Source organism: Chaetomium tenue (genome assembly GCF_020726465.1).
Source record: "Chaetomium tenue strain MPI-SDFR-AT-0079 chromosome Unknown F5144scaffold_4, whole genome shotgun sequence".
NCBI classification, from domain to species: Eukaryota; Fungi; Ascomycota; class Sordariomycetes; order Sordariales; family Chaetomiaceae; genus Chaetomium; species Chaetomium tenue.
Window position 1 is genome coordinate 2894764 of NW_027117332.1, and position 12511 is coordinate 2907274.

The window sequence follows — 12511 nt, forward strand, 5'->3', positions numbered from 1 at the left end:
ATGTAACCCTGCGAAGGGTTGATTGTGAGTCCGGTCGTCAACTTCTAAACTGAAAACTAATCGCTGATTCCACTAAAAGGACCCGCGATGTTCTGACCAGGGCTCTTTCACATGCGCAAGTTCAGTCCCTTGTAAATCGCCGAGGGACAGACAGGGTTGCATTTCCCCAGGTCTTGACATGGGATCTTCCCCAACTCAGACCTCCGATCCCGCGAATCAAGCAACGGTGCCTGCCAGCCCGCTCATCCACACAGGCCGATCCCTTGGCCAGGTCCACTCACCTCAACACCATCTTCATCGTCGGGTACATCGAGCCAGGGCTACTCCATGCCACCATCCTAAGTATACCTTCCCCATCGGGAAACAATAAGAGTAGATCCCATTACCCGCATGAATCCGACCAGGAAAAGCTCGCAACGCGTAATTAGTTTCTCCCGGGCGGCATGGAGCTTACACTTGGACCTGGCTGGGAGGTTGTATTCTGTATGTGCGGGAAGAGCGGGGAGGAGGGGGATATTACAACGTGCTGGGCTCCTACCCTTGCCTACCTCGGCCAGGGGAGGCTTGAGGGGCGACATGTACAATGCTTGTGAAAGACGCGGGCGAGCAAATCTTCTATAAGAGAGGCCGATGATCACTCCCTCTCAGTCCCAGGGGCTCCATCAGGGAACAACACTCTCAGCACTCTCAACCCGAGCCGAGCAAGTTCCCCGACCACTCGATCACGACCCCCCCGAACTCACCCAAAGGAGAAAACAAAAAGAAACACACCATGAAACTCAGCGCCCTCCTCCCCGTCCTCCCCCTCCTCCTCGCCCCTACCCTCGCCACCACCACCACCGCCGACAAACCCACCATCGTCGAGGCCCTCACCACCGTCAACCAAACCACCACCAAACTCGGCACCGCCGTCCACACCTGGCACGGCGGCATCCTCGGCACCGTCCCGATCCTCGCCGAAAGCACCGCGCTCCTCATCCAAGTCAAGCAAGGCACGGACGCCGCCGAAGCCAGCGCCCCGCTGGACGTGCCGGGGGCGCTGGCGGTGGCGACGACGGCGGGGGCGCTGGTGAAGTCGGTGAACGCGACGCTGGGGGCGATCGTGGAGGCCAAGGGGAAGTTTGATCGCTTGCTGTTGTCGCCGCTGATTGCGGTGAATTTGGGCCTGCAGCGCCGCGCGACGGCGGAGATGAGTGAGGCGGTGATTGGGAAGGTGCCAGAGCAGTTGAGGGAGTTGGCGAGGGGGTTGGTGGCGCCGATTGATCAGAGTTTTGGGGTGGCGGTGGAGGCTTATCGGTTGTTGTGATGGGGATAAGGGAGGTGTTGGTTGTCTGTTTGTTTGGTGGTGTTGGGGGTGAGATACTCCATCTCAGTTCACAATCGTATGAAGTGATGAATCTAAGCAGAGCAGATATGTACCCAAACCATGTCATCTCTTTGGCCCTTCGTATCTCTCCCACATTGACGTCAAACCCACTCCCTCCCTCGCCGACACAAGCCGCCCATGATCATCCTCAAGGGGTCGGACATGCGCTAGGGCTCCCACTTACTTGTTTTAGACACTCTGCTGCGTCTAAAGGGGTAGTCAGCTTTAGCTCTCAGTGTCTGCGGTTTCCACTTTCTCCCTCAACATGTTCCTTGTCGAGAAAAGTTGAAGCCGAAGGACACAATCACACTGCATCCCGAATGATATGCGTCAGAGTGCCTGCTCATTGCCAAGTTCTATGCTGTCTATAAAGGAAATCCTTTGCCCCCAACCACACCCCTCCCCCGCGTTCAAAAAGGAATGGTACTGAACCCCGGCGCGCTCGGAGACAGTTTTAGAAAAAGAAACACCTGTCAACCCCCATCATAGCGGTTATCAACCCTTCCAACCGAACCGCTGGCCCCAACTGACCGCTCTACGAGCAGCGGTAGGAGTTGTACTTGCCCTTCTCCATGCAGCGGCCATCGGTGGAGAGCGGGTCCTCGATGCCGTTGCAGTCCTTGCCGGTGAAGACTGGAAGCACCAACACGGTCAGCCTCTGCGTCTTCGGTTCGCCCGTTGGCGAGAAATGAGGGATGGACGGGCCATCACTTACCTCTGGGGTTCAGCATGCCGCCGGTGTTCCAGAAGAAGGCGGCAGTGGCGTCGTCGAGGTTGTAGCACCGGCCCGAGACGGGGGCGGCGTGGAAGAGGATGCTCTTGTCGTTTTGGCTGCGTTGTAGATGATCTTGTCAGAAGGTGTGTCGCCCTGAATGTAAGTGCAGTGGGGAGTGCCGGAAGCAGGTCTTACCAGTCATCCAGGCTGCTGTACTGGTTCAGCTTGGGCTTGTCTGCCAGCGACAAGGGCACGAGCGCGGCGGCAACGACGAGGAGGATTTGGGACTTCATCTTGAATGTGTTGTTTGGTTGTTGTTGTTGTTGCTTATATGGTTGCTTATGGTGTGGATTTGATGCTGAAGGCTGATGATGAGCTGTTGTGATGGTGGAATGTGATGTTGAACTGTTGAGATAGACAGGACAGAGAGGAAGAGGAGGCTTCTTTTATACCGCGGTGTCTCTTGAGTCGAGCACAACTCTTCCCAACCCCTATCATCGAGTAGAGGGGTGCATCGTCGCGGCATCTCGCATTTCCCTCTGCAACATCCTCTTACACTACTACCTAGGGCTGCGGGTTTCTAGCCTCATGGCCATTTAGTCAGACTCTCCGGGAGGACGTGATACTCTCCACAATGACAGCTCGGTTAGCTTGCACGGTGAGCATCGTAGGCATATGCATGATGGAGGAGAAGGAGGTAGTGGTCTAGCTCGGTATTACTGTCGGGTTGCCTACTGGTGTGCCTACATGGCAGCCTAGTTCATAAGCAACATATGCGGTCTGGCCGCCGGGATCGGACCCGAGGCCGCCGGACTTTCGAAAGGCGGGCGGCGTTGAGGCGAGGATTGCAAAATAGGGTTAGTCCTAACCTTGCGGCGTCTTTAGCAAATTCCCGCCAGTGATGACACTGACCCCTCCGCCGCAAAACATGGCGCATTGGTGAGCTTTGCTACTCGCTTAACCCACTAACCCTCCGACGGCGACTTGGCCGGTTCTAGGAGTCCGAGTCATCCATTCGTGTTTTGTTTTGGAGCGCGCCTAAATCACGGCGGGCGATGCTTAGATGGTCGAAACCAACTGCCCGCCGTTGGTGGCTGGTTCGGCCAACATCTTCACGATCAAGAAGACAATGCTTCGATCGGGATGCCTCCAACTCTCCGTCGCCATGTTTCAACCTGGGCCGAGTCAGAGGCTCGGACTTAGGCCTGAGCCCCTCGCCAATCGGCATCTGGGTGTTGTTGAGTTCAACGGACATCAACAAACCCAAATCTCCAACCAGTGAAGGCATGTCTGGTGACCATTCGAGGAGCGAATAAAGGGTCGGGTTCGTGATGCGCGATGCTGTTGGGCACCAGAAACATGACATTTTGGGTCGGCATGGGAGGGGAAGAAAGGTGGGGGTAGAGCCATTTGGGCCAAATGATAAAGAGGCATCAGGGACAACCTTTGGGATTGCAGTGCGATTTTTTCAAGGCGTTGGACCCTCTGAAATTTACGTGCAGCCTTTTGGCAACATGTGAGCATTTGCCAAATCGTCAAACTCCGGCTCCATGACGACGAGGACGCCGGGGCGGGACCTCCGTCCGGACCCGGCGATACGTGTGGCCGGCGATTCGGGCCAAGGCGCACGCCAGTGGGGAGAAAAAGTGCCTGCTTCACCAGCAACAAAGGGCCATGCAGGGAGACGTTAAATAATTCGAAGGAAGGAATGAAGGTGCTCTTTTATTGCTCTGTCCAAACCCCCAAAAAACGACAAGCTAGCTTCTAACTCAAATCACCCGCAGGAAAGATTCGCATAAGGTCGTCTCCTCGGCGCATAATCACACGCACCAGGGAACACGCATCGTTTTGGTGTTGAAAAGGTAGGATAGAATGTCGGCTCAACCAGCGGGCGCAGAGATTCATGGGCGGAGGGGTTGGAGTTAGGGGGAAGGGGGAGGGGGGAGGGTGGTAGGCAGGGGGGATTTGTCACGGGGGCGGATGGGATGCGGCGCCGCTTAGTCCTCCTCGTCGCTGCCGGCAGCAACGGCTTTTGCATCGGCCTTGGCGGCGACATGAGCCGCGACCTTACCGACGCCCTTTGTAGGCACCTCCTCTTCCTCGACATCGTCTTCCTCCTCCTCGTCCTCCTCGCCTTCGGCCTCCTCGTCTTCCTCGTCTTCTTCATCAAACTCCTCCTCCTCCTCACCCTCGGCCGCCTTACCCTGTCCGTGGCCGTTCGCGGCGGTGCCGTTCTTGTGAGCCGCTTCGACGACGGGGGCCGTCTTTAGCTTCTTCTTAGGCGGAGCTTGTTCTTGCACAAGTGTTAGCCAGGCATGCACAATGTCTAGGACGGCATCTAGGGGAGGTGTGGTATTGATCGATCCGATGGACTCGACCGAGTTCTTGAAGGGGGTTGTGGTAAGTGTCAAGGCTTGCCAAAAGAAACTCACCTGGGACGGCATTTTCTTCGTTCTCCTCGTCGCCCTCGGCACCTTCACCTTCCTCGCTGAACTCTTCTTCTTCCTCTTCTTCCTCATCGTCGAGCTCATCTTCATCTTCATCTTCTACATACCTAGGCAATCGTTAGCGATTCCTTCTAGGGCGTGTCATGGAAGTCAAGCGAGATGCTTGCTAGGCGCGCAGAGCACGCCACCCAAAAAAATCCCGACAGAGCCGGAGGGAACATTTTGAGCGCACAGCTTGCGCCGCGAGGCGCCAGCAAGCGAGCGGATGCCCAAATGCCGCGGTTGTTCTCGCAATCACCCATACAGAAGATACAAGACACAGGGTTGCTGTGTGTGTTTTGGGGAGGCTGGGGGATAGACTTACTCTTCCTCTTCCTCATCGCCGCTGGGGAGCGAGACGAGCTCTTCCTCCTCCTCTTGCTTTCTCTTGCGGCCCGTCATTATCGGAATACGGCTAAAATGGCGTCAATTGCCAAGTAGGTCGATGTTTGATGGCGTAGAACGGCAGGGTTGGATGGGAAGATGGGCGGGATAGCGCTGGGATGGGAGGAGGGAGAAGAAGAGGAAGGCTACGAGGGAGGCGCTTTTCCGGGGGGCGTGGACGGGCAAAAGCTGGGAGCTCTGGCGAAGCGGTACGTACCCGGGTACCGCTTCGCCCAAACCGCATTGCGCGCCGCAGAGCTGCTGCGGGGAACGGGGAGCGGGGAGCGACCTGAGCTGAGCACGGATGGCTCGAGCGTGGGAGCTGTTGGTTGCGGCAGGGGCGAGGGGTTACCGAAACCTGGAAACCTGGAAACCTGGAAACCTGGAAACCTGGAAACCTGGCGCCTCAGGCAGGAATCCATTCTGAAGGAGCTTGGGAGCGCTGTGCGGGCGGCACACTCTCGTTCTTTGCGGCCCTCGCGTGCAATCGCACATTTCTGGGATACGAGTGCCGGCGCCGTAGTCAGACTCGGATTGCTCCCAATCTGGAAAGTCAGTTATGGCGATAAGTCCAGAGCTCCCGTTCGTTGGTGTATTGTGGCCTGAGGTTAAAATGCGCTGTGGCCTGAGGCTATGAATTTATCCCCGAGGGCGAAAGCGGAAGCAATGGAAGCTCGGAAGCTCCGACGCTCGCCATCATCCATCATCATCTCAATCGCCCGTGACGAACGAATGTGGGTCATTGCTTGTCACCCTTCGTTGGGGCCTTCCCGGTTCTCTAGCCGTGGCGCCGTATTGTCGTTGTGCATGCTAAACGAAGAGATGACACGAGCCGATTTACCAAGTATCTAAGTACTTTACACACTCTTGCCAGTCGGTTCTTCCATCGTACCAGTTTTGGGTTTCTTGCTCCGGGGCTTGAGGCTCGCGCTCATATTAGCCCACCTGGCGTGGGGCGGGTAGTCAAACTCGGCGTCGGCCTTCCGCGGCTCCAGAGGGAGACCACCCAAGCCGAGCCGATCTATCCATCCCGGGAGCACCAATTCTTCGAGTGCGGTGGCAGCGCTCCCTGTCACCCAATTCCCTACCAATGGGTCGCGCCGGTCTATTATTCGTTGCATCGCCGCGCGAAGTTGCCTGGCGGTTTCGTTGGCCGGGGGAAAGGTGACAACGGTCAAATTCACGGTTTCCCGGGCATCGTCCCACTCGAGATCCCACCACGCAGACTGGCTGCGTTGGAGGGCGCGGACACGCTGCCGCAACTCGTCCTGGAGCACGCAGGCGCGCAGCATGTTCGAGGCCATGTTGGCCAGCATCCAAGTCTGTGGCCTCAACCCCAGGCGGAGAGAGTGGAGGGTGTGGAGAGCGCGATCGAGTGTCTCCATGCGGCGCACGATGCTATGTTTGGAGATGTAGCCGGATATGCGCTCAAGTAGCGAAATCCCTCCCCGCTCCGCGACGGCCGCTCTGACCCGGTCTCTCACTCCCTCGGCCAGAGCCTGCACGTCCGACAATAAAGCATTGGTATCACACACAGCGTCCCAGACTCCCCCCAGGGCTTGGTAATCGCCCCAGCCATAGGGGCTGATAGGATAACGCCGCTTCTTGGATGTATAGTTGCCGCTACATCGACTTTCGGCAACGGCGTGCAGCAAATCGCGCGCGTTTTGGCCCCAGCATAGTCCTGGGAACGTCTGGTAGAGGGTTGACATTCCAACGCCGATGTCTAGAGCCCCGTCTTTCCGATGCCGGGACAACGCAGCGTGAATCTCTTTCAGTTGCGAAAAGGCATCCTCTGAGAGTCCAATGCCAGCGAGGAGTTTTGAGAGAGCCTGTTGTCGACCCCCGTCGCGTTCGAGCAGTTGCTGAAAAGTAGGGACTTGCGCCCCAATCGTCAGCTGGGGAGGGTTCCCGCTCCTGCTCACGTTCTGAGCAGCGGTCCTTGATTTCGTGGTTCTGGCAACTGCTTCCAGCCAGCCTATTAAGTCGTCGCGCTGGGCGCGGTACGGCCACGAGCTAGCCTGGGTACGCAAAACACCCCATAATCTCCTGGCATCAGTCAGGATATCGCGCCCATTTCCCTCTCGGAGGCGAAACAAAGGGGCCCTCAACGCTGGGTAGTCCGGGTGCTGACGGCCCAACCCGGCAGCCAGCAGATCTGTGGCCGCGTGGATGGCCACCGGCCACAAGGTATTCGCCATTTCCAGCGTCATAGTGGTGTTCAAAAAGTCCACGATGAAGGGTGCGTATTCGGCTGGTAAGCGTTTCCCCTCCTCGCGGCGTATCTGATCTTTCGACAAGTTGCGCTCAAAGTAGAGCGTTGTTTCGGGGAGCCAGGAGGTGGCGTTGATCCGAATGAGGCCGGGGGCGTCGAGCGCGAGTGTGATGTTGAGGTTGTGGCGAGGAATGTTGATGGCGGTGGACGCGTTGGCGTATAGATCAGAAACCATGGCTAGGTCGTCGGCCGGAGAGGGAGCCGCCTTGATTGCCACCTTATCTGGGCCCAGCCCCGAGATGGAGTCGGGGGCGGGGGCGAGCAAGAAACTGGCGCAGAGAACGGCGAACAGAATGGCTAGGACGGCGGCAGGAAACACGCCGACAAAACCAGCAAGCTGCCGGTCGTTACGCGGTACGATGGTATGCCGGTCGGTGCCCTGGGCTTCGTTGTGCCCTCGGGGTTCTTGGCCGCTGCTGAGCTCGGGTGCGGGTGCAGCTACGGCTCGCTTACTAGGCCCGACATCGCTTGGGCTAGGGCTGTTGGGCCGAAAACGAGCGTGGTTGCGGCGGCTAGATGAATGGATGGGTGCCGTCGCCGCTGCCTCGGTGACGGGATCATCTCGAAGGGCACTGCCATGGCGACGGCTACGGCCACGGGGCTGGCCTGGGATGGCGGGGTACATGACAGAGCTTGTTTTCTGGGGTTTGAGACGGGCCTGCAGCGGTGGTTGTTGTGGTAGATGTGCGAGACAGAAATCGGTTCAGCGGGATGTCCCGGGCCCAGAAAAGCAGGAGGGAAAATGGTATGTATGATGGGCGCAAAATGCCAGATCTGTTGTCGAGTTACTGGAGCGGTCGAGAGAGGGAAATGGGAGGCAGGCTCACCATTGACAAAGACAGCCATCGTCAATCTGCACCATGCCCCTAAAGTGGCCAGCGCCACCCGGATCCGGCGACAAACATATCGCAATCGCTACTCGCGGCTGGCGACATGCCGCAGGGCCCTGTACGTGATACGGCAGAGCACAGGAAAACACGTCGCCAATAACAGCTGCTCAACCAAGTGGAAGTCGATCTATCGCATTTTAGGAGATGAGACAAACGAAAAGCGGCGTTATCTGGCTCTAAGATGACATCCTGACATTCTGGCTACACTCACCCCCCGCACGCCCCCGCCCTTGCCCCGGCTCCGTTTCCGCCCCGTCTCCGTTCCAGCTTCGGCTTCCGCGTCCCGGGCCCCGGTTTCTCACTCGTCCTTGCGAAAGAAGCTCTCCTCAATCATGACGCGCAATTCCTCAGCCAGCCCCACCACCCCCTCTATGGCTACCACGAGCTCAGGCGGGGCAATCTGGTCGCGCAAAGCGCTGTCGACCATGCCCAGAGTGCTCTTAGCGAATTCCGCCCATTCTGCCTGCTTCTCCATGGCCTCAGCCAACATCTTGAGCCTCACCCTGGCATTCGAGAACGAACTATGAAACAGGCTCCCCACAATGTGGACCGTGTGCAAGTTCTGGATGAATGTTGCGGCCTCGGGGTCGTCGGGAGAGATCGCCCCATTGCCATTTTTGCACTCCTTGCCCTTCTCGTAGCTCGCCGAGGATGAGCTGGCACCCTTGGAATCGAAGCGCTCGTTGATCCTCACGATGCCTTCTCCAAAGAAAAGGAAAGGGTTTTTGTCGGTCTTTTCGTCTTGAAGTACGATTGTCGAAAGCGCAAGGTCGACGGTGTTGATGTCTTTCTGGAAGCGAGAGTATGCGGATGACACTTGCTGCAGGATATCCCAGAAATGGCGCACCATGCGCTGGAGCTTCGCTTTCTCCGGCCCCAGTTTGGGCTCAGCACTCCGCGACCACTGGAACCACGACCCTGCGTCCTTCGCGGTGTTGTTCTCCAGGTTGCGGAGCCGCTCGCCGTCATCGCCAATGGCGCGCAAGATGTAGACGAGGCGTCTGTGCGTGTGCTGCATCTCCCTGTAGAACTCCTCCGTGACGGCGCTGCTCTGTTTGCTGGCCTCGTGGGCAATACGTTGCCAATTTTCCTTGAAAAAGGGGTTGGCATTCAGACCCTCGGGGGTCAGGGTGGGAAAGGCGGCCCGCGCAGCCTGGGCGGCGCCGGTTGCGGATGCAGCAGACTCCAATGCGGCGACCACTGAGGACAGCAACAGCCCGCCGGCCGTCACGGCTTCCGGTAGGCTCTTCAGTGTCGGTATCCCGGCGGCAAGAATGCCATTTGTGGCCGTCGATGGCGCCGGTGACGGCCTCCATTAGAGAAGCATCACCGTTCATGAAATTGTTGAAGGCGCGGTAGTCAACAATCAATAGGATGGCGCACAGTACGACCATCCAAGGAGGCTGCCCAAAGTAGCGGCACACCCAGTTGAACGCACCCACAACGGCGGTAATCAGCCTCCGAAGCATCATTTCAGCCGTGTGTGATGTGTCTCTGGTGTTCAATCGTTTGCCGGGCAAATAGTATGAGGTTGGGGGAGGCTGGAGAGGTGTTGTGATGGGAGGTTGTGATAGGTAATCGATCGTGATGAGAGGTTGGAGGGGCGTTATGACGGGAGGTCGGAGGGGTGTTGTGATGGGAGGTCGGAGATATTGTGTGGGATGTTGTGATGGGCGATCGATCGTGATGGGAGGTCGGCGGGGTGTCGTGATAGCGGAGGGCTCGATGATGCTAAGTTGACAAATGCTTAGGAATGACTGCCCAAGAAGGACGGAAAGATGGTCTGGAGTTGAACGTGCCGGAGTGAGAAGTACGATGAAGACCGGATATCCAGGAGGAACAAGATGGGTATTCGGATGGCGAAAGAAGACAACTTTTATAAATGAAGGACTCCTAACACAACAAAGAGAGTGATGGTCCCAAACTGCAGTCGCCGGGTATGGGACTTCGCTTCACAAGCCGGGGTTTCGTGACGCGATGATCTGCAGGGAAAGCCACTTCCAGGACAGCTCCGTTACCCACCGTCATTGAGCGCCCCTCGATTGGAGTCTCCAAAATCCCGCGGGAAACGGAGGCAAGTCCATCATGGGGTGGAGCGAAAGCGCTGAGGCTTGGGAAGCGCGGGTCTCGGCCGTCTGAGAGCTGAAAAATGCTGGGAGTTTTGGCAGGCACGGTTCCATGAACTGATAGCTCACAAACAACCCCCTGTTGTCGTCAAATATCGCCCTCCAGGGTTACCGCAGTTCAAGCATGAGGGCCCTCTCGGTTGCCGGTGCCCGCTATCTGGTGGTCGTCACTTGCTCACCGCTGCTCCGCTCTTCTTCTGCAGCCGGCCGTCAAATCAGGATGAGGCAAGAAGGGATATTCCAGTGCCAGCGCGCCCACAAGAACAAAGAGGCGATGTGACGGGGTTGTTGGGATTCCCGCGCTCGCTTGGGTGCCTGTGAGCTTGTCCGTGGTCTGGTGTCTGTCGTATGCCCACATCCTCCTCCTGCAACGCAAAAGCTGCGCGACACGACGCCATATTGTCCATCTTTTTCGGTCCTCTAACGACCAATTTTCTCAAAGTTTGGAACGGACAAACTTCGCCTCCTCTGTTCTGCCCTGTCCAATTTATCGTTCAGCCTCTGCTCATTCAAGACGCCTGCATCCGGGAGCCATCCTTAAGTTTCACCAGCTGAGCCATGGCACAAAACCAACCCCCCAGCCGGCGAAACACGATGCCGTACATCCTGTAGGCGTTGCTCAACCATCCGCCGCGCACTCCCCGTCCCTCAAGCTCACCGTTTCCCAGACTACTGGCGACTCTGGGGGTTTTTCTGGCTGGAATATGTTCCACACGCCTCAATCCATTTTCGACAACAACGACAGGGCCCGAATCCCCGTTCTCGACCTTTGGTCCGAAGTCACCGGAGCTGCAGGGCGTGTGTACTGCCCACGGCCGCCTCCAGCTGCTAGCAAAGTACCCGAGCGATTCCATGACTGCCTTTGAGTTTCTCGGCCTGGACCCCGACGCGCGACCGTTTTATCCCCATCATGCATCCCGCCGGGACGGGGATCGCTGGCACCGAGAGTTGCAGGAGCTGGTCGATAACGAGTACACACGCCGGCTGGATCGCGTGAACCGCGTCGACGCGCATGGCCGCGGCGGTACCGATATCGCACAATACAAGCTGACCTTGGCGGCGGTCACTGATGTCCTGGAAAAGGGCAGCCCGCGCCGGTTCTACGTCGAGACGGTGCTGCCAATGCTTGAACGTGTCAGACGCGACCAGCCAGCCCGCTGCGTGTGGCCGCGGATCCGCGAGTTCAACTGGAAATTGTGCGCGGCCACCTGGCGCGTTACTGGCTTGCTGGATGACCTGGTAAAGGTCGAGGAAATGGTCTTCGCTGACGATGGCTGCTCCAATCTGACCAAATCTCCCGGCTGGTCTTGGTGGTGGTCGTTCGGTCGGTGATGAGGCTGCGGGGTTCCGTTTGCGGATGCAGGGATGTCACATTGGTTATGGTACCTTGGAAGAGAAGAGCATGGCCCGGATAGCTCATCGAGAAGATACTATGTAAATTTAGATCAAGTGACTTAGCTGCGTCCCCATGTGTGTTTCGTTGTGGGTTTGTCAGTTGTGAGGAGGTCAGTCTGAATCCGCAAGCTGTCCACAGGTGAATGTTGCGACCGTTTGTGCCATGCCCGTCAAGCCCGTCTCGTCGCAAGTCGATCTGCGAATAAACCCACTTTGCGAATATTTGGATGATTCACAGTCATTTACGAAGTACCTCATATCGCCTGTAGCCAAATGTGGCCGGGTGACAGCCAAGCACAACCTAAACTCTCTCACGACGGGCGTTGAGGGTGTTGCAAGGTGTCGTTTGTTGTTCACAAGCTGACAAAGCGGGTTGGTGGAGGAAACCTTGGAGACGGAGCTCGCCGACCAGGGGCCAAGTCGCGGAAGAAGGGACGCTTGGCCGGGCTGAGGTGCGACACTGCAATGCTGCAACGCTGCACCGCTGCACTCCTGCACCCGCTGCAACTTGCCAAGGTTTAGGTGCTGCAAACCGAAATGCTCCATTTCAATTCTGGAAAATTTCATCGAATCTTCCCCGACAAGAGCTGGGGCAAGGGCAAGGGGCAGCTTGGGGTCACCAGGAGCCAGTTGCCAAAACGAGACTAGTTGAACCTGGGTACCATGGAAGCCATCCGGAAGCTTCGCTCACAAGCTGAAGCTCAGCCAGCAAGCAACCTTTCAATCCGACTAAGGTAACTAGGTGACAGTAACTGAGGCAGTAACTCTGCTGTCAGTCAATCACGTCAGCTGTCGGGTTTCCTGGCTTTTGGCATTTCCGGAGGAGCAGAAAGGTCTCTCCCGCCAATCGCTGTGCGATGCTCCTGTTTTTGCC

General features: G+C 57.4%; 6 protein-coding genes across 6 annotated transcripts; 2 read left to right on the forward strand and 4 right to left on the reverse strand.

Moving 5' to 3' along the window:
- The first annotated feature begins 675 nt into the window (after window positions 1-675).
- Window positions 676-1612, forward strand: F5144DRAFT_245080 (hydrophobic surface binding protein A-domain-containing protein). Its single transcript, XM_066783394.1, has one exon. The coding sequence runs from the start codon at window positions 773-775 to the stop codon at window positions 1304-1306; it is 534 nt and encodes a 177-aa protein (XP_066643355.1). The 5' UTR covers window positions 676-772; the 3' UTR covers window positions 1307-1612.
- A 289-nt stretch (window positions 1613-1901) lies between these two features.
- Window positions 1902-2374, reverse strand: F5144DRAFT_602965 (uncharacterized protein; the record flags this gene model as incomplete). Its single annotated transcript, XM_066791250.1, has 3 exons — window positions 1902-1999; window positions 2082-2197; window positions 2277-2374. The coding sequence occupies 3 exons, from the start codon at window positions 2372-2374 to the stop codon at window positions 1902-1904; spliced, it is 312 nt and encodes a 103-aa protein (XP_066643356.1).
- A 1402-nt stretch (window positions 2375-3776) lies between these two features.
- On the reverse strand, window positions 3777-5353 carry F5144DRAFT_573359 (uncharacterized protein). The gene is made up of 3 exons (XM_066788959.1): window positions 4893-5353; window positions 4514-4635; window positions 3777-4374 (listed from the first exon to the last, which is right to left on the reverse strand). Exons 1-3 carry the CDS (start codon window positions 4967-4969, stop codon window positions 4079-4081), a joined length of 495 nt encoding a protein of 164 aa, XP_066643357.1. The 5' UTR covers window positions 4970-5353; the 3' UTR covers window positions 3777-4078.
- A 275-nt stretch (window positions 5354-5628) lies between these two features.
- Window positions 5629-8132, reverse strand: F5144DRAFT_245463 (uncharacterized protein). Its single transcript, XM_066783397.1, has one exon. It carries the CDS (start codon window positions 7849-7851, stop codon window positions 5809-5811), a length of 2043 nt encoding a protein of 680 aa, XP_066643358.1. The 5' UTR covers window positions 7852-8132; the 3' UTR covers window positions 5629-5808.
- A 282-nt stretch (window positions 8133-8414) lies between these two features.
- Window positions 8415-9588, reverse strand: F5144DRAFT_602968 (uncharacterized protein; the record flags this gene model as incomplete). Its single annotated transcript, XM_066791251.1, has 2 exons — window positions 8415-9269; window positions 9325-9588. 2 exons carry the CDS (start codon window positions 9586-9588, stop codon window positions 8415-8417), a joined length of 1119 nt encoding a protein of 372 aa, XP_066643359.1.
- A 1248-nt stretch (window positions 9589-10836) lies between these two features.
- F5144DRAFT_602969 (uncharacterized protein) lies at window positions 10837-11574 on the forward strand (the record flags this gene model as incomplete). Its single annotated transcript, XM_066791252.1, has 2 exons — window positions 10837-10850; window positions 10911-11574. The coding sequence occupies 2 exons, from the start codon at window positions 10837-10839 to the stop codon at window positions 11572-11574; spliced, it is 678 nt and encodes a 225-aa protein (XP_066643360.1).
- Between the last annotated feature and the right edge of the window lie 937 nt (window positions 11575-12511).

Excerpts from the sequence above, each read along its gene's own strand:
- F5144DRAFT_573359 (XM_066788959.1), bottom strand. The coding sequence starts at position 4,969 with ATGACGGGCCGCAAGAGAAAGCAAGAGGAGGAGGAAGAGCTCGTCTCG. Across the intron at positions 4,636-4,892 it reads GGCGATGAGGAAGAGGAAGA|GTATGTAGAAGATGAAGATG; the intron begins GTAAGTCTATCC and ends ACGATTGCCTAG. Across the intron at positions 4,375-4,513 it reads CGAAGAAAATGCCGTCCCAG|AACAAGCTCCGCCTAAGAAG; the intron begins GTGAGTTTCTTT and ends CACTTGTGCAAG.
- F5144DRAFT_245463 (XM_066783397.1), bottom strand. The coding sequence starts at position 7,851 with ATGTACCCCGCCATCCCAGGCCAGCCCCGTGGCCGTAGCCGTCGCCAT.
- F5144DRAFT_245080 (XM_066783394.1), top strand. The coding sequence starts at position 773 with ATGAAACTCAGCGCCCTCCTCCCCGTCCTCCCCCTCCTCCTCGCCCCT.